At 38.1% G+C, this 20,155-nt stretch overlaps 2 protein-coding genes across 2 annotated transcripts; both read right to left on the bottom strand.

The window, feature by feature from the left end:
- Positions 1–842: 842 nt before the first annotated feature.
- LOC116204010 (AT-hook motif nuclear-localized protein 24-like) lies at positions 843–2,899 on the bottom strand. The gene has a single exon (XM_031536027.1). The coding sequence runs from the start codon at positions 2,148–2,150 to the stop codon at positions 1,239–1,241; it is 912 nt and encodes a 303-aa protein (XP_031391887.1). The 5' UTR covers positions 2,151–2,899; the 3' UTR covers positions 843–1,238.
- Positions 2,900–10,002: 7,103 nt separating this feature from the next.
- Positions 10,003–12,441, bottom strand: LOC116202355 (ATP-dependent Clp protease ATP-binding subunit CLPT2, chloroplastic). The gene is made up of 5 exons (XM_031533879.1): positions 12,174–12,441; positions 12,013–12,057; positions 11,622–11,731; positions 11,096–11,275; positions 10,003–10,399 (listed from the first exon to the last, which is right to left on the bottom strand). Exons 1-5 carry the CDS (start codon positions 12,389–12,391, stop codon positions 10,245–10,247), a joined length of 708 nt encoding a protein of 235 aa, XP_031389739.1. The 5' UTR covers positions 12,392–12,441; the 3' UTR covers positions 10,003–10,244.
- Between the last annotated feature and the right edge of the window lie 7,714 nt (positions 12,442–20,155).

Raw genomic sequence — 20,155 nt, 5'->3', positions numbered from 1 at the left:
CTTCTCACACCGACCACATAATAATTAGGAATGTACAGTCGCACAATTGGGATTAAGGTAGAAATGATCACATTTCAACTAATTTCCTCTCATCTATATATCTTTTTAATTCTATTGTTCTTGCCCTTACTAAGCTTAAGGTCTTGGACAAGAATAGAATCTAAGCAGTCATGTATAGAAACTATAGTTCTTATACTACTAAGAGTAATCCATATTACTCTCTAGCTAGATATCTAATGTGAAGATGGACGATGGAAACTTTGTTTTCTTTGTATATATTTCGATATGTAATAGGAGCTGATCGCGCTTTTGCTTGGCTAAACGTGTTTGGAAGTTGATATGATGTACGATCAAGGCTAGCTATAGATGCTTAAAATATGTACCTACACACACATATGTGTGTACTGCCTACCATGGAATTCGGAGATCGGGCATAGGTAACCTAGATTCACATATATTGACGATGGGATTCTTATTACTAACGTCTTATTGCTGTCTGATGATATATATATATGAACATTTGCTTTTAAGGAACGGAGAAAATATTTAGCACTTTGTATATTTCTTTTGTTTGGGATACCTACGCGTTATCTTGGTACCCAAATTAATTCAAATTTATGCCAGGTTGACCCACTAAGAAGTAAACTCTCTCAATTGTGAATTTTCTCCATTTATAAGATTCGAAACTCGAATCCTCACTAAAAAAGGAGCAGATGTCGAATCATCTAAACTAACCTATGTTAATATATATGTCTTGTCTTCATTGAAATTCACAATTGTTGACTTAGCTAAATTCCCCACCATCATCAGCAGCTATGAAAATAATATCACACATTTAGCAATGATCATAAGGACCTCATGATTGTATGAAAGAGATTAGTTCTGACCATATGATTGATCATGAGCGTGTATATTTACACACTTTTTCTCGATTCTCAGCAAGAACAAAAGCTAAAAAACCTAGCTAGCAAGTAGTAAACCTTGTCCCCAGTCGATATCAAATTGCCGAAACAAATAATGCCAAGTAATTAATTATCCTCAAGAAAATCTCCAATTTAGTGCCTAAACAACCCCAAATGGATCACTAGCTAATAAAGAAATCAAGGAATGATCGATATCACGACCAAACGATACGTCTCGTGGGATGAGTGAAGCAATTTACGATTGTAACGAAATGGTAAACTCGAGATGAAGATGGAGAAATGCACATAACCTGTCGAATTAAATGCTTCTTGATCTCAAAATGGAGGGCGGGTGGAAGGCCAGTAGCCTCCTTCTGACGATGGAAGCTGGTTGAGAAGGTTCTGCGGCAAACCGTGGTAGAGAAGAGAGTTCGGATCCCCTACGAGCTGCTGTTGTGTGTCTGGGGCCGAAGGAGGAGATCCAAGATGGCCACCCCCTCCTTGCATCGGCATTGCGCTCTCCTCCTCCTCCTCGAGAGGAAGCCTCTCGTAGGCTGCGTTACTGAATGAAGCTGCCATGATCACCACCGGACCCGATGCCATGAGTGCCCCAACTACGCTTCCGCCCACCACCTGGCCCTGCCCGCCCGCTAGGTACACCGTTAGCCCAGTGGCCTCAGGGGGAGCTGGAGGAGGGAGGAACGAACCTGCTAGGGACAAGATCTCGAAACGCCCATGGAGAGCTACAACGGCTGCTGCCCCGCCTGAGGGGGGCTGCCTGAGGGTGATGTTGGCGACAGTTCCTGTCCCGCTCAAGATGCAAACGCCCCGTTGGCGCCGCCTTGCGAAGGCCGACATGCTCTCGACGATGTCCTGCCCGTCGGCCACCTCCATGACGTGGGTCCGTAGGGCGTTAGCGCTATCCCTGGTGATTATGATGGGGGGCTTGGGCTTGTTCTTGGAGCCAGAAGGCCTCCCCCGAGGCCGCCTACTGACTTCCCCAGATCCCGACGACTCTCCCATCATCCCTGCCTGGTTCGGCTCCTTACCCTCGCTCCCGGTCCCAGCGCCTCCAGTGCTGTTGCTACTGTTCTCGTCCCTGTCCTGCTTCGGGGTGCGGCTCAACATGAGGGCCTCGTCCTCGGGGTTCCGGGGCTGGAATTGGTGGAATTGTAATTGGAAATCTCTTGATGAGTGGAAGGGAGGTGGGAGAGAGTGGCCATGACCATGAGATGTTACTGGATCCATTATAATATATATATATATATATATATATAAACTATATATGTAAGAGCAAAAGCCTCTATGTAATCATCAATGTCCTCCCCAAAACATCAAACCACAAAACACAAAAAAGATCCAAACCAAAGCAATAAAAAACAGTGCGAAATTTATACCAAAAGGGGATGCAAACGAAGGTGTAAAACTGAAGAAAGGATTAGTTAGAAGAGAAATGAGAGAAAAAGGGAAAGGCTTTATTATTAGTGGAAATCAAAGCAAAGCAAAGCTTATGGGAGATTTAATTAATGAAAAGGGCAGGGGGAAGAATTGAAGACAACTATTGGGAGTGTGTGTGTGTGTCTTTTCTTTCCCTTCTCTGGATGGATGATCGCTTTGTACTTCTCCTCTGCATCTTTTTTCTAGGGCTTCATTAACATGATGTGATGACCATAAATGATCAAAGAAGATATGGAAGGAGAGAGTCAGTGGGAATTTGGGTGAAGCCCACCAAATCCTAAGCTAAGCTTATTATAAAGAAGAGAGTTGAGAGGTTCATGAGGGAGATCAGTGTGTTTTTGTTCCAGAAAGAAAGGGACAAAAAAAAATTTAAGGTTGCGGGTTTGTTGAGGATTGGGAGAGGAAGCTCTATTGGGGTGCGGATATAGGCCTGCTGGTTGAGGTGTGTGTGTGCTTTTGTTGGGTTCGTAGTCAGTGCGTTAAGGGTTAGGGTTAGGGGGGGAAGACAGGGGGAGAAGAAGGAGGAGGAGAACTGATCGTGCGTGGGAAATGGGCGGTAGAAGGGGAATGCATACATGATCGATGTCCCCACACCTTTATTAATTAATTAATTTATTTATTTTTATTATAAGGAGATTCATGAATTTTATATAATGAGCTATTAAAAATTTTAATAGCTAATAAAATAGCACGAGTAATCATACCATAAAAATCGAATCTAAGATATTTTGAATGCTGAATAAGAATTACCGTCTCTGTATTTCACCATTTTGTCATGTCCCCGCCCCGTACTTTTTTTTTTCTTCCTCTCCGGCTAGCACTCCTCGTTCTCTCTCCCTCCCTCACTCATGTGAGGTACAGCGTGTACAGCATTCCATGATTTATACTTGGATTGAGTTTCATCAGTACTGCAATTGGCATGCATTCTGATTTTCATTATTTATCGATATTGCAATTGTCGTTTGTTATCCATATGCATCATCAAACTCAAACAAGATGAAGATCGGTGTGCTTAGCATGCATTTGCTGAAATAGTTTTATATATTGAAAGCTTCAGTTGACATATATATATATATATATATGCAATTAGTTATATATATATATATATATATATTGGATGCATGTGTTTACTCTTGGACTTTTTCATTTGCTTGGGAGCACCATGTCTCTTGCTACTACCTATACAAATTAGTCTCGGGTCTTTCTTCAAAAAACTTGCCTCATCGGGATCTAGCTTTGTGTAAGTTAGTAATCCGCCTTAGAACCTTCGTGCTTTAGTTTATCTAGTTTTCCCGTAACATTTCGAATGTTAGTTTCATGCGAGGATAAATTTGATAGATCTTCATGCTACATATATGACCAGGAAAAAAATAATATATATATATATATAAATATAATTGAAGTACATATTTATAAACAATCGTTAGACAGAAGACACTATCCTAATTAGAATTTTCTTTTCTCATGTGTTTAGTTTGATTTCATTATCATTTTGATATCTTTTTCTCCCAAAGGACACAAATTGCTTTGCAACTTGGTCATAGAACTACACACACGTCGAGTCTTGCCATCTTCCTTGGAATATTATCAAATGAATAATTCTAGCCCTGTTTTTCTACCCACAGAAATGGATAATTTTATCGAAACAAATGTATAATTAAGAAACAAGTATGTTGGTTCAAGCTAGTGATTCGACACATCTTCTTTGTATTAAGGTCTCATATTACAATCTGGGTAAATTACTCTAGCGGTACAAAATGTTTTATCGATGTATCACATTGGTATAATTTTTTTTTTGTAACAATTTGATACAAAACGTTTGAATTTGTTGCAATCAACTACAATCCCTCTAGTCCTCCTTTGACGCTGTTAGCTTCCGATGATGTGGCACATGAATTTCAGACTACATCTGACGTGGCTTGGAAATTAAAATAAAAAATTTGTTTTTATTTTAATCTTTCTCCTCGTAACACTGATCATTCGAAGCTCGCTCAATAAACCATCGATCGGCAGAAGCTCGAGCCATCTCTCTCCTCCTTCCTCTTCCTCTCTATATTGTTTGGGTGTGGTGCGCCCCCACCGGCGACCCCAACCCCTGATAGAGCTCGCCAGAGTCGAGAATTCTCGTCAAATCTAACTCGAGAGATCTCGAGTCGGGGGTGGGGCGGCCCCGTCAGCAACCCCATTCTCCCGACCGAGCTCGTCGGAGTAAGGTCGCCGGCTAGCGCCCCTTCCCTCAACTCGCTTGAAATTAGAAATAAAAAAGAGAAAAAAGAACGGAGGGAGCAAGGAGAGGAATAGAGCTAGAGAGAGATGGATCCATCCTTATAGCTTATGGAATATATATCGTATTCATTATCGGTAAAACATTTTGTATCACTAGAGTAATTTATCTTTACGGTCTTATCAATGATTGAGATCATTTTTACCTCTTAGTGAGCCGATCCGTTTGAAAAACTTAAAAAAAAATGATAATTAAGAAAGAAGGAAGATTGCCGTTTATAGCAGTTGGTGATATATATTGTGAAAAGTTCGGGGTTGTAATATATACTTTTCACCAATTAATAATTAATCATTGTATCCTAGCAATTGGCTAGGGTTCTCTCATTGTGCGTGCTGCTCCACGAGCTTTGAATGTCTCCCAGATTGAATTGAATATCATCATTGCATGTCGAAAATTAGTCGAGGAAAAAATTACAAGTGAACCTGGCAGCTTTATAAGTTCCTTGTCAGAAATGACCTTACACAATTCAAAGGATTCAAATGGTTCCAAACTGACAAATCCTTCTCATTTCTGCACTCAATATTAGAAAAATATCGAACAATTGTGTAAACTAGCAAATCAAATTAACTATATACACTGAAGATCAGGGATGAACCAAGGGAGGCTGAGTAGGAAGTCACTTCCCCTAAAGTTACGATGTCTTAAAGAAAATTTATACATTGTCACTTAATTCTCTCCCCAAAAAAAAAATCCGAAAAAAATCTTCATATTAACCTGTTCAAGGACCTTGCCCCACCTTAGTCGAACTCCCACGTATATCCCTGATAAAGATACTTACAGTATTGAATTGCATTCAACTTTTCCATGTGTTGTCACAAGATATTTGATGGAAGTTCTATGATATATATGCTTAAATACATGCATTTAATTATTTAAAAAATTTCAAGTATGTTATCTATGATTCAATTAAATTATATAAAAAGAAAGTAAATTATATAATTAATTATATATATATATATATAAATTTTTGGCTACCATGTAGGATACATGCATTTTCAACTCTACGTATGACAATGATGATGAGTTGGTCCATGATACATTTGGGTTGAAAATACATGATTGGTACACCCAAGTAAATTACTTCTTCTTCTTTTTTTTCAAGTGAACACTTACATTTTACATAATTAATTTGAATTATAAGTAATTTACTTGAAATTTTCAAGTAAATATTTGTATGCACCGTACATGCACTTTAGGTATATGTATGATAGAATTTTCAATGATAATCTACTCGAAATTTGATGGTATAATATAGCTGTATAGGTAGTAGCTAATGTAACTTGGGAGAGAGCTTAGGGGGGACTGTTTTGACTTTGACCGAATAATGATGATTATTGCCCCATCGGCTGGCAATGGCGTAGTCTCGGAGTTGTCTGTCTGTCTGTCTGGTTGGGTCTGTGTTAGAGAGAGAGAGAGAGAGAGAGAGAGAGAGAGGAGTGAAGCGTGAGAGGCGCTGACATTTGCACGCAGTGGACAGTGGGCACTGAGCACGCACGAGCCCCCACCCACTCTCAGAGACACACACACTCGCACACTCTCCCTCCCGCATGACCCGCGCGGCCTTCCCTCTCCCATCGTATCTTTAGATGCTCTGTGTCGGCTTTCTGGGGCGACGAACATCATCATTAATATTATTTTTTTCATCTCTCCTATCTCTTCGGTTTCTTTTCATGGGTAATATCTCTTCTCTTGTTGCGTGATTGATCATTTACATTACAGCAATAAAAGGAGACGACGACTATCTCCGGTAAAAATCGAATTCAAAATCTCTCTTTCTAATTCATAAACGTATGGTTAAATCAACATGATAATGTGACAAACGATCATAGGTGGTTAACACAATGATGTTTACCTCCGATCTGATCTATATGTCCCTTGAAGGTGTACTCAAAAGGAGTATGCATTTTATTTTTAATGTTTTAGATGCACGAGGTACAAACAAAGACAATGTTCTTTTTTATGTTTATTCATGTAACAACAATGGGAGCGCGTCATTTACGGTGTGTTTGGTTTTTAAAAAAATTTCATCTCTACTTAACTCAACTCCACTTATTTTCAATTCAACAACACAATCATTATTTTTTCCATTTTTTAAAATTTTTTTAACCATTCAATTCAATTTTTAATATTAAATTCTCTCAACTATTCATTACTTTTTTCACAATTCAAAAATATAATCATTACTTAATCATTATTTTCTCTCAACTATTCATTATTTTTTCACAATTTTTCTCATAATTCAACAATACAATTATTACAAATCAATTAAAATCAAAACTCAACTCAATTCAACTTAAAAACCAAACACATTCTTAATTTTTCCTCGTGTTGGAACTTTTACTTGATAGATAGATTAGCTTACGTTTGGTTTTCGAGTTGAATCTTGATCCAATTTAATTTGATTTGGTGTAATGATTGTAAGTGTTGACAAATATGTGGATGTGTGAGAATATATATATATATATATATATATGTATGTATGTGTATATAGATGTTAAAGTAAATGAGAAATTTATTATTAAAAAATTATTAGAAAAAAAATATGAGTGAAAATTGTTATTAAATGAAGAAAAAAAGATAAAAACAATAATGATTACAATATTGAATTTAGAAAAAAATATAATTGAATTGAGTAAAATTTTTATTTTAAAACCAAACAAAGCCCGATAATATCGACTTGCGGATATATATACGAGTGTGTATGTGTAGAACAGAACGATAAACTGTGCCAATTCATTTTTCTTTCTTTTCCTTTTGCATATAAAGGGGGAGGAAAAAAAAAAAAGGCAGCTCATAATGCATAGAGAGTGGAAGTTTTGTAGTAACGTCCGCCAGTTTGTCCTTGGCCTGTCCTCTAAAATTGGTGATGTCTCGGTCGGTAGGTCCCACTTTAGTGGCGTCGGCCTTCGTCTCTCTTTTGTCTGACCTCAATTTCGAACTCATCAGTCTTATCCTCGTTCGTTCCTCATATATATATATATATACATGTGTATGCCCGTAAATATTAATGACAAAGTATATTACGTATAACATAATATGAATATATAAGTTTATAGTTGCTGTTATCGACCCAAAATAACTGGGTCATTCCTTACATACGTCATCATTTATATACATTCCAATCGACCCAAAATTGCTGCTATCATTTTAGCAAAACCCTTCAGTTTATAATAGTCACCATCATACGATCAACTTAAATATTTGCAAGTTAACCTATCAAAAATATATATATATATTTGCAAGTTGTAAGACCAGAAAGTAATATGATTATGCAGCATCCATTATTTTGTGAGGCGGTATCATGCTCTTCGTCCTTTGTCTTTTCCTGAAACGCGGCTCCTCCTTCAACCTCGACCTTGATCTCATCAATCATTTTCCAATTTTCATATATATTTAAAGAAAAATTAACATTATTGAGCACTTTCATTCATTCCTCACATAACAGCAATTTTGGGTCGATTGGATCACTTATTTGTCGAATAAATATTGAAGAGCAATATATGAAAGTGCCATAGTAGTTGATAATATCGTGTGGAGTGGTGGAATGTATTATTATGTTTATGTCTAAGTTTTGGATAAATCGACATAAATACCAAACTTGGAGCAAAAGTAATAAATATTTAAAGAACTAATTAATCATGGATTCGAGTGGCTAATATTTATATACATAACCATTTATTCTTTTTCTTTTTATTTTCAGTTGTTATTCTCACCTTTGCTAAATTACTTTAGATCATTGATCTTTCTATTATTGAATCAAACTTTTCATTGGATAACTGAATCTCACATGTAAATGGATATCGAGGGGATTCTTGATTAATATAAATTCATAACATACATACATAAATACATATGTATATATGGTTCGTCAACGCCCAATACCCAAGCCTATTGTTATTATTAATTATACAAATTAATGGTTCGACTTGGAATCTTTGGTAATAAACAATTAACTGTGAATTTTGTCCGACTCTTCGTACGGGAATATTTCTTTATTTAATAATAATACAACTTCCCCTAACAACACTATATTAGGGATCTCACGGGCTCAAATAACGGGAGAAAATTACACCACTATATATATATATATATATTTTTTTTTTTTTTGCACTTATGCGCCCCTATGTATATATGTCCTACATATCATATCCTTATGTGCACGTATATATATAAACATATATGCCCTCAAACTTGGTTTAACGAAGTATGTCATGTAAATATTCGATTACTTCGGCAGTTTAATCACGATCACGATGTACATACCTTCAACTAATTAAGTTGGCGAGTATATTGAGCCCCAGCCCGAGAGCCTACTTAACCTGACTATACCATGCACAATGAGCCAACTTATTAGTAAATTTTTTTTTTATATGTGAACCAAAATTTATGGGAAAAAGAAATGGTATTTAGTTGATTGAGGGGCAAAGAAAGGACAAATTTGCCTAATGTAAGGGCTGGGGCTGGCTCTAACATTGAGGCTGAATTGGTGGGAATGGTGATGAGAGTCCCTCAACTGTCACGCACAGCAATAGTAATATAATGCCGACCCAATCCAATTACACTATTATAATCCTCATGATAATAATCCAATTAATCAAACTTTCCCCTCCTCATCCCGATTAATTAATTAATTATTAGTCAGCTGATTAAACTCAACATTATGAGGAGAGAGAGCAAGTCCTGCGGAGGACTTGATTTAATCAGGCATTCCTATTCCCATGTGAAAGGATACCTCCCTCGATTCCGGCACGGTGTCGCAACCCATGTTTCCGTGCGTATCGATTTTGGCATCATAACGAAAATATCTCTCTTTCGCATATATATATATATATATATATATATATCGACTTATATATCTTTCAAGTTTCAACGGTTTAAACACAAAACTCGGTATCGGAATCTTGCTGCAGATTCACTGTGTGAGCAACTACTCTTGAGCGCCAAATCTCGAAGTAAGTCGAACTGAGATCTGTTATAAGACACAGCACATGGGAAGGCAAAGCACAATGACCAAAGTTACATCGATTCGATAAGGACTACTAGCAATAGCAATAACAAAGTAGCAGCTTTACTCATATGGTCCACCCCCCAAAGGTTTCAATACTTAATTGATTTAATTAGATAAAAAGTCTCCTAAGAAAAATGTCGTATTTGTGAATGCGTTATCCGTTGCAAAGAATCTTTAATCTTAAAAGCATCTTTAAAAAAGATGGGCAAAGAAATAAAGGTTTAAGGTTTAGTCTTATTTAATTATTTCTATAATTTCTTCTTCTTCTTTTTTCTCCCTCCCCTTTTGGATTGAGGATTGGATTAATTAAGAAGACAATGAGAAAATTTTAATTCCCAGAAACTCAAAGGTTGTCTCGTAAATTACGCAGTTCTATGCCCAGAGGCATGTCCTCCGATGTAGGAGATGATTTATTTTAAAGGGGACCCATTAGACAAATCAATGTCTTTCTTCCTAAGCAAAACTTTTGTACGGCCATTTCATATCAGCTCAAAATAAGCGGAACAAATTCCTTCAACATCCCATCACTAGAAAGAATTGAAACCGATGCTACAAGAAGCGTGAAATGGGTGAAGAGTACGTAAATTATATATCAACCATGGTACCCGGGTTCTTGAATCATTGATCCAAGCTCTTTGGCTTTGTCGTCGTTGAACCCGAGGGCGGACAATATCTTGTGCCCTGGTGACTCTGCTTGAGACCACACCCCGAGAAGCAGATGGCTTGTCGTGATTTCTCCACCTTCACCTGCATTGTTGACCGATAATGATCACTTGGTGGGAAATGGTGCATGTTTACGTCAAACCCATAAAAGGTAAAAGAACAAACACTTAGATTCGGTGCCCCATTTCAAAGCAGGAAATCTACAGCCAAATTCGATAACGAGCAAATTACTTGCAGCAGAGTCGAATGTAAGGTATATGATAACTTCCACCACAAATAGAAGTTCCATATACTGTGAAATCAGTTTCCTATGTTTAAACTGCAGAATGACATAACTGACTCGCAGCTTTTTATGAGCTAGATTATCATGGTTAGCAGCTGTTGAGCCTCAATCTGAATTTCTAAAGCCACAGAGGCTGAAAGTAATTGTAAACTTTGCAAGCACAAAATACAGTTTTCCAGCGTAAGGCAATCGTCTATCTTATAATTCAAATGCATCTACTTGAGGGGTAAACAAGAAGTTCTGCCTGGAATCAGGATACGTTCAGAGTGAAGGCTCACTCTTTCTACGAGTGTGAATTGAATTATGAGTATGCTTTTGTGCATGGAGGATCATGTTACGTATTCAACAATAGAATTACGCAAAGTCAATTCAGCAGCTACAGACCAATCAAAACTGTGACAATGCCTCTTGAAAAGCGAGGAGCTCTATTTTCCTTGTACTCTACCAGAAAAGAACGGTAACCTGATGAAACTAAGAAAGAGAATTTGGGCACCTGCCTGATTTTAGCTTCTCATCAAATGCCCAATCAAGAGCTCTCTGGGCATCTTCAGTCAGCGGCGGATGCTCAGGGCTGAAAAAATACATGTCCCCCTTGCCGAGTAATTTAATAGACTCTTCCCGCACCTTGAACAGAGTAATTCCATTCGCCAATAAAAACTTAGCCGCCGAACTAGTTCCTGCATAACAAAAATGCCAAAAGAACCACCATAATTATTAGCCATATAAATCTTCACCACCTTATAGGTTTGTATGCTAAAGCAATGAACCAGAGGACCAGTAATTCACTTGGCATTTCCTTGACTTGTAGTGTAATATACTAATCAAGCAGTCATGAATGCAAAAGAATTTGAGGTGTTCCATCTTATGAACAACAGATTTCAGCCGTAAGTAGTTAATCTAGCATTTTCCATCAGTAAGCTGGAAGAGTTCATACATTGGTGACTAGAAGACATCTTTTCTCCACATAATTCTATATATATAGACCTGCATCATGTAAATGCAATGTGTGGAGGTTGAATTTACCCTCGATGAGCAAGCCCATGAGGAGAGATTCAGTTCCAGTAGTCGGGTACTTGAGCTTCCTCGCTTCCAATTCAGCCATGGCAAACGACTTTATTGTCCTCCTCGACCATCTAATTTAGTCATCAAGCAGAAACTCAGGAACACCCCCCCAAGAGAATAAGACGGATGGAAAACATAAACCACATGAACCGAGTTGTATCACTGAAAAGGATAGTCTTGCTATCAGATATGTTCCATAATAATGATGATTATTAGCCTGAAACTTTAAATGGAGATGCCATATTTGGCGCAATAATATTACGATAGAATCCTCAAAATTATCCTTCAAGCAGCAAAAAGCATGAAACATCACAGGTTACTAATGTTAAAGCAAGGAAAAAAAAAAACTCACTTTGGGATTTTGTCTGGAGAAACAGACACAGCTCTATCAGGGTTTCTGCAAAAATCAGCAGAACAAAAAGAAAAGCAGCTCAGCAGTCGGCTGAATTAACATTACCCAAATGAACCATCTACATGGGCATTCACGAAATCGATCAAAAGATCGAAACTTACGCGGTGGGAAGGCTCAGAGTCACTGTGGCGCTAAGGGGCCGGCGCCTTGTGAGCTGCCAAGACGGATTCGAATTCGAGGAACAAATGGAGAGAGTCTCGGAGCTGAGAAAGGAAGAATGAAGGATAGGGACAGAAGAAGGTTGACAGGGGCGTTGACTTGGGTTAGACCGCAGCAGAGACGTCGCCGGCGCGAGGTTGAAGACAGAGTGAGCCGCCATGTCCCGAGTTTCTCCGGCGCGTTTACCCGGCTGCAGCCTGCTATGGATGTGGATAGAGGAAATGCCAGACAATTGGGCCGACAATTCTTCTAACCGAGCCGAAGACGTTCGGCCAAATGGGCTTTTTCGCCTTTGGAAAAGATTGGACCGGAGTCCGGTCTGCTGGAGATCGGCCCGTTCTGGCCCAGAAGGTTGCTCTTCGGACGGGGCTTGGTTTCTGATGGCCCAAGAACAACCCACGATTCTTAAAAGTGAGTTGCAGTGGCCAGGATTGGCAACGGGCCAACGTTGCGTTGCATTTCACAGCAGGTTGTCCTGGAATACTGACCGGAGCTCCTCACAGTGATTGTTCGATGCAGGAAACACTCCGAGTTCGAAGTTTTCTAATCAAGTATCGACCGGCAAGATTGTCATGACATATACATTTTTGCTACGTTTCATTAGGCAAGAATGAATCTTGAGTGAGCAACACTTGGTCTACAAACCGGCCCCATGAGAAATCATAGGCATTTCGATTATTAGCACCGAACTGACATTAATTTGAGACGTAGATCCGTCTTCTTCTCTATACAACCGGACCGGAAATAATGCCACTTTCATCAGGCAGGTGGGTGAAAAAAGAATGTCTGCTCCTCCCATACTATGGCCTAACACAGTATTCGTTCGGTGATCGAGAAGCGGTCCAGGAAATCACGTTATCGAGCATGATCAATACAGTTATCTGTCCTTTTCAAATGTTGCATGTAGATAAAATATTTCCCTCCACGTTTAATGTTCCTTGAAAAAGGGCCACCAGCGTCAATTCAAGCTACCAAATGTTGTCCAAATGACCAACATCCCTAGCTAGTGCAAGCGTTTTTCTTGTTAAACTCTACCAGGATATGAGATCCGGCGGAAAATCTGCTCCCATACATGAATTCGGGTATCCAAGAGCTTCCAAAAGATAATAAGATCGTCTTCATCGTACAAATTATCGACCATATTTTATCATTGATTTTCCATTTGAAATGTCGACTGCAGGGGATGGCGATCAAGATAATCTTGTTTCGTGAAGGCTCTCCAAATTTGGCGAGGATAGGATCTCTAGAACATCCAAAATAAGGGATATATTTGGTTAAGAGAAAATCGAGCGGTACCATGTGATTAGGCGACAAAGGGACCGACCCGGTTGACCTCTGAGAATAATATATAATAGGTAGCATGTAAACCTTAAAACCCCCAATGCTTTTGTCGGAGCATGCACGCACCATGATTAATTTTGCTAATTAATCCATGGACAAAAAAAAGTAAAGAAACGAGATATAGCGTAGCGACGCATGTACGCCCTTATTTAGAAATTAAGATGTTTCAAGTTTTATTTAAAATGATATTTTTTTTGTATTAAATCGATATATAAATCTCTTTGATAATAGAAAAAGAAATCTGTGCACAAGAAGGAGTATATATCTTTCTTGTTTCTTTACTTCAATTAATTTTGTTATATTAAATCAAGAGATTGAGTTTACTTTCACCAGATTGGTCATGATCTTGAATCTATTTTTGAAATAAATATGTCTACCCCCCTCTTGGGATGGGAGGGATACCCCACCAAAAATAAAATGAGGGGGCAAAATGTCAACAATTGCAGGACGTGGTTCCCACTAAGATTTTACCCGACTGAGCCACACAGTGCCACCTTTCGAGCTGAACAAAACAACTGTCTCCCATTCCTCGCATTAATTTTGGGAGTGAAGATGGTTGTATATATATATATTATTCTAGCAGTAAGTACGAAACGTTATTTTTAACTCAAAGAGTAATTCAAATATAGCATATGATATCGAAATTATATTCAGTATAATTACGCCGTAATAAGTCAATCTAGAATGAATCATGACATTTTCGGTTTCATTTCGAACACGAACTCCCTCATGCTAAAACATGCATATATTTCCCGATACGATTCCACGGATCATTCTTATAATCCCCGTAGGGCTCAACTCCTTCCTTTTGTTTCAGAGAAATCAGGGGACAAATATGGTATGGTCAAACTGAACTTTCGTTTTGGGAGTGTAAAATCAGAAGATATGGGATAACGTGATCTGATCTGGCCGCATGATCATTTGCATGTGCTCTAACAGTACAAACAATGCATCTATTGACAATTGTGAATTGACCCTGACATTTTCCCTCCAGCTTCAATTTTTCCTCTTCTTTTCCTTTCTTTTATTTTCTATGTCGGCCGAGGAAAGAAAAAAAAACGTTCTTCTTTTAAGAAATTGGAGATTGGTGAAGGGATTTCGGGTAATTATATATACCGTCAAGTTGATACATAATAAAAGCTTTTCTTGACAAATAATATAAAAGCTTAACTAATCGCCATGCGAGAATCTTGTTTCGAAACAGGCATAACATTAATTTTTGTAACGATTGCTGGGTCGGCATTAGCCCGCTCAGAGCCCGTATCCATGGCCCGTTAAACAAAGCTGATATTGATATCATGATATCTCATTTTCTGAACTCGGATGGCTCTTGGAACTTCTCTCTTTCCACCTACCAAGCTCTATTCATGTGATCCTCTGCAGTGTTCCTCGTACTTTTATTGGTGAATCGGGAGAGGACAAAACTATTTGAAAATTCTCTCCAAATGGTCATTATTGGACTAAATCAGCCTATTCCATTATCTGCGGGCTGAACAAGACCCGCACCTCTAAAGATAGGCTATGGATTTGGAAGGTTCTTGCTCAGCCTCGAATTCAAACATTCTTATGGCTGGTCTATCATCATAAGCTCCCAACCACAGAACACCTCTGCTCAAGGGGTATCTTGATTTCCTTTGAATGCTCTTGGTGTGGGGCCCTTGAAGAATCCATTCTACACGTCCTTTGGGAATGTACCACCGCCAAAAATCTTTTGTCCTCCTTGGAGATTCCTCCATCAAAGAAGGGCACATTTGTCCTTCTCATCGACGAATGGCTCGAACTCAACTGTGAGGCCTATGAGCTTCACTCCTTGAGCATCCCATGGAAGATTGTGTTCTCCTGTGCTCTTTGGCCCCTTTGGAAACGGAGGAACAAGTGCATCTTCGAGGGCTACCAGCCCAACACCACTTTGCTCCATCGCAAGTGTCTTGAATTATCTACAGAATACTTTGCTTCTATGAAGCATGCTGCCACCGCGTCTACCACCACCATCCAGGTTAGGTGGTCACCTCCTACCAAGCACTGGATAAAGCTCAACATTGATGGGTCAGTTAGACACTGTCTAGGAAGTGCGGGGGCGGGAGGTGTCCTTCGTAACCATCTCAGAGGCTGGATCAAAGGGTTTAGCAGGATTCTAGGCTATTGTAACAACCACCACGCCGAATGCTGGGCACTCAGGGATGGGCTTATTATGGCCCTCAATATGGGCATTCAATTCCTACTTGTGGAATTAGATGTTAAGATAGTATGTGATCTAGTTTCCGAGATGATTAATGACAATCTCTCTCTAATGCCCATCATCTTTGATTGTAGGATGCTCTTGGGTCGTTTCGAAGGGCTTAGGATGCAGCACATCTACCAGGAAGCAAATATGGTAGCTGACCAACTTGCTCGTCTCGCTTCGGATAGCACTAGAATCCCTATCTCCCTGGCTGGGAACATTTTGTATTTTTGATACTCCTCCTCCCGAGGTGTATGACTTGCTATTAGCGTATGTTATGAGCGCTACTTGCCCCAGCTCTATTTGTACAAACGCTGATATTATATCGCCGACTTAATTTGTTTTAATGAAGTACCTCTTCTACCCAAAAAAAAAAAAATGTTTCGAAAGTAGATAGAATCATGTTACGTACTGGTAATGAATTAATCTTGGGTCAGGTGCTCATCACTCAAGTAGAAGGAAAGGTGGATTCAATTGTCAGACTTTTTTTTAATAATTTTCTGTAATTTCATTTAGTGACAGGTAATTAGATTCATGAGATCAATATACAGGGAATTCATTTTTACGACTTTTTCACTTTTTTTTCTGTTGGGAACACCTTAATTAAAATTATAAAGGAGGGAAATCTTGTTCCCCTAGTCTTCCCTTCTTCCTGTCTGCATGCATGCGCATGGTCTACAAAAGGCTGGTTCCATGCATGTAGAAGTAGACCACTTTTCTTTTTCTTTTTTCTAATCCAGGGTGTCCAATCTTTGCTCGACTAATTCCGAGGCTCTGTGAACCCCCGGCGGCACACAGAGCAAGTAATCATGCCAAAGGCGTTCCGGTGGCCCCATGGGAATTCGAATTCGAGATCGGGTATAAGTTTAGGCGCACCTTAACTACTAGGCCAAATCCCTTTGAGATTTAGAAGTAGAGCACTTGTGATGCTGAATAGATAAGAAAATCATCATGAAACCTATATATATATATATATATATATGTATGTATGGATTATTAATAATCTTATTATATTGTCATTGGTAAAATGATAATAATATTATTGTTATTATTAATATTATAATAAAGCATGCATTAAACCTCAGCACTGAGATTAGGATGAGGTAAGGCATAATCACATTTTAAAGCCGCCTGAATCAAGAGAGAATAACAGTACGATTAATTCCACCTAGCTAGCAAAGGTTAATTTCATGCCTCAATCAATCGGGAAATAAAGCCACTTTTCACTTTCATTTGTTTGCTTGCAATTCCAACAACTTCATTCAGACATGGAATTATGTTGTCTCGCGAGTTTTTCGTCCCACTCCGATGCTGCTCGATTGTCAACGCACATAAGACTATATAGATGGATTTGTTCTCGAATTATATATATTTAAGTAAATTACATTTCTAACCATTTTGAAACTACGTATGTATAAGGAATAAGCCGGGGTGCGTGTCTAGGTTTTCTTGTGCAATAACATTGTGAACATGTGTGCATGAACCATATTTCAAAAATGCAACTCGATATATAGGACACTTGAGATTAATTATTTTCAATGATTAATCATCTCTTCAAATTATATATCTTAAGATATAAAATATTATACTGAACTATCTTTGGTAAAATATATTGATTATGGATTCTCAAGGTCAACGACAGATTAGGGATATGATCGATCATAAACGCCGGCCGGTTCTCTTGTTCATAGTCATGCTCATGGGATCAAAAGGCACGACACACATCATCGCCTTAAATCATCAAAGGTTTTCTTAAATTAGGAAAAGCGGCATAATTGCTTAAATTGGGTTCCAAATGATAAACATCAATCATTTCATATGCTGCCCAATTGTATGATCCCTTAACTTTTAAAATTGTTTCCATGATTTCTAGAAGTCTATTCACCTCCCATCGCAAATCACGAAATTGCTGACTACTCGGTGCATGTTACAATTTATAAATTGATACAACCCGACACACAGTTAACCTACCAGTACTTTATATTCCATCTAATTGACAAAAAAAGAAAAAGAAAAATAACCTTGTATAAGTGTGTATATATACATAGATACCGCTTATCTAATAAATATGGCAAATATGCTTTTGATATATTATATGAATTTAAATAAAAATATATACTGATATATATTTAGATGGCTGGCACTATAATGTCGATACTAAATACATATGTTAATTTAGAGAAGGTACATGTATTTAGATATATATATATATATATAGATAGATAAATATATAACTGTATATATATATTAAATTAATAAATTTGAGAATATTTTATACTGCACAGTTGTGTGGAAGAGGGCGGGCATGAAATGTGTCGTATGCATGGGACATGCTTCTATTACGATATACGTATAACATATATAAATATTGTAAGACTTTTTGGCATTTGGGCCGACACATGGCCCTAAAGAAGATTATCTTACTGATTAAAATTAAAACATGCTGAAGAGGGCATGATTTCATATTTATTGTTATTATATTTTGTTAAAAAAGCCAGGGAAAGAGTACGGCATCGGCATGCAACCCAAACTTTAATTTCTAAACAATTATAGAGGTGAAACTTAACTTACCCTCGAGGAAACTTAAATCAGAGATGGACCGAGAAGAGCTGATCAGAATCCCGATATTTTAAGAAAATTTATACATTGTCCTTCAAGTTGTCATGAAATTATCTATATTCGTCAACCTAAGTCGGAATATTTATGTTCTAAATTATTATCAGTTCAAGAATCACCCATCCCACCGCCCTCCCAAAAAAAAAAATTCTCAATCTAAATCATGTGTCCATCCTTGACTTAAATAGTTAGATAACATTGCCTATACTGAGATCGATCACTTCTCTATTTGGTTCTATACATCTGCACTGTGTAGGGCTTGCTTTCCCAGCCGGTGACCTTTCCTTTTTAGAGATGCGTACATATATAAAATGTGGGAAAATTTTGAAAGCTAGCTTTAGCTGGAGATAGAGAAATTAGAAAGTTTGGTCATTGATCTGGAGAAGGACGTATACTTATATGTCGATGTTGCCCAATTGATGAGCAATTACTAGATATGTCTCGTCGAAAACAGACCGTGAGGGCCTCGAAAGATTCATTTTATTTCGTATAGTTAATATATAAATTGAAGTGACCATCACGTGCAATTTAGCTTCGAGTAGTTAATACATGTACGCAAAAACGGGTAGCCATATAAATATTGCTCCAATACATTAGCTCTCGTGTAGAAATTTCATTATTATTCTCTGGTACATGCATGGTTCTTTGGGTCATGATGAATTAAGGGCATTCACTCTAGCTAGGACATGTATATAAATATATGTATGTATCGACCCGGCTGGACCTTAAGTTTTGGGCCGATCTACTACAATAGATCTCTTTCGAAAATCACGACCCTTCTGTGTGCATGTCATCCACTGATCGATCTAGCTAGCAGGTTATCATCAGTTGCATTCGTTAGTATGATCATATATATAGTTGTTGTTTGCTTATATATATGATAACATGGATCCACCATACGATGTATCACAGATCAGACCCACTGCCTTCAGTAGTTTACACATTGAATTGAATGTGCATGGTACGTTATCGTGTCACGTACAATACATAAGTACTAGGGAGGCATAGGGAAAAGAACAAAGGGACGGAAAAATGAAATGGTTCACGTGGCACAATATGTGCCTTTCGTGCTGCATTTCAAACACTATCCGTGCAGATTCTGCACATTCTTTTGAAGTTACATATATATCTATATCTGCATTTGGGCATGTGTGTGTGGGTATATAGTTGGCGTCACCTAATGATCACCAAGAGAAATGATTGAAAGGGAGATTGAGAATGACAGAGGAAGGAAAGGAAGCATTGCTAGGATGGTACTTCCTTTTCGAGGATATATATTGAGAACCAAACACATCTCTCCTCTCCCCGCGATTAAATTATGTGAGTATATATATATCTATATATATATATATATGTATGTATGTATGTATGTATGTATAGTTCGACATATGTAGGGTTTATGTTGGGAATTGATTGATGCATACTAGGCTTCGTCCGATTAATATCTCGATACACCTTAATACCCTGTATGCCCACGAAACAGAAAAATTTGGCCACAGGCCATGCATGTGGCTCAATATGGAGTGTTCTCTTATATGACATGCGGGACGTGATTTGAATATGAAACTTTCCATTAGTCGTTGCACCCTTTAACCACCGGATCAACCCCATTGGGTTGATTGACGCATTATTATTCATGATAGTGCACCTTTGCTTGCTATGAAATCTCCTCTAAGACCAAACCATATCAAAGGTTAGAATCCGAAGCCAGCTACTGCACTCGAGTCTTGAACGAATTATACTACT

The sequence above is a fragment of the Punica granatum genome, chromosome 4 (genome assembly GCF_007655135.1).
Source record: "Punica granatum isolate Tunisia-2019 chromosome 4, ASM765513v2, whole genome shotgun sequence".
NCBI classification, from domain to species: domain Eukaryota; kingdom Viridiplantae; phylum Streptophyta; class Magnoliopsida; order Myrtales; family Lythraceae; genus Punica; species Punica granatum.
Note: the sequence above shows the minus strand (reverse complement) of the source record. Positions and strands in the feature narration are given on the sequence as shown.

Bases quoted from the DNA above. Each gene is read 5' to 3' on its own strand.
- LOC116204010 (XM_031536027.1), bottom strand. From the start codon at position 2,150: ATGGATCCAGTAACATCTCATGGTCATGGCCACTCTCTCCCACCTCCC.
- LOC116202355 (XM_031533879.1), bottom strand. From the start codon at position 12,391: ATGGCGGCTCACTCTGTCTTCAACCTCGCGCCGGCGACGTCTCTGCTG. The intron at 11,276-11,621 runs GTAAATTCAACC...TTTGTTATGCAG, and splicing joins CATGGGCTTGCTCATCGAGG to GAACTAGTTCGGCGGCTAAG. The intron at 10,400-11,095 runs GCAGGTGCCCAA...TCAACAATGCAG, and splicing joins TGATGAGAAGCTAAAATCAG to GTGAAGGTGGAGAAATCACG.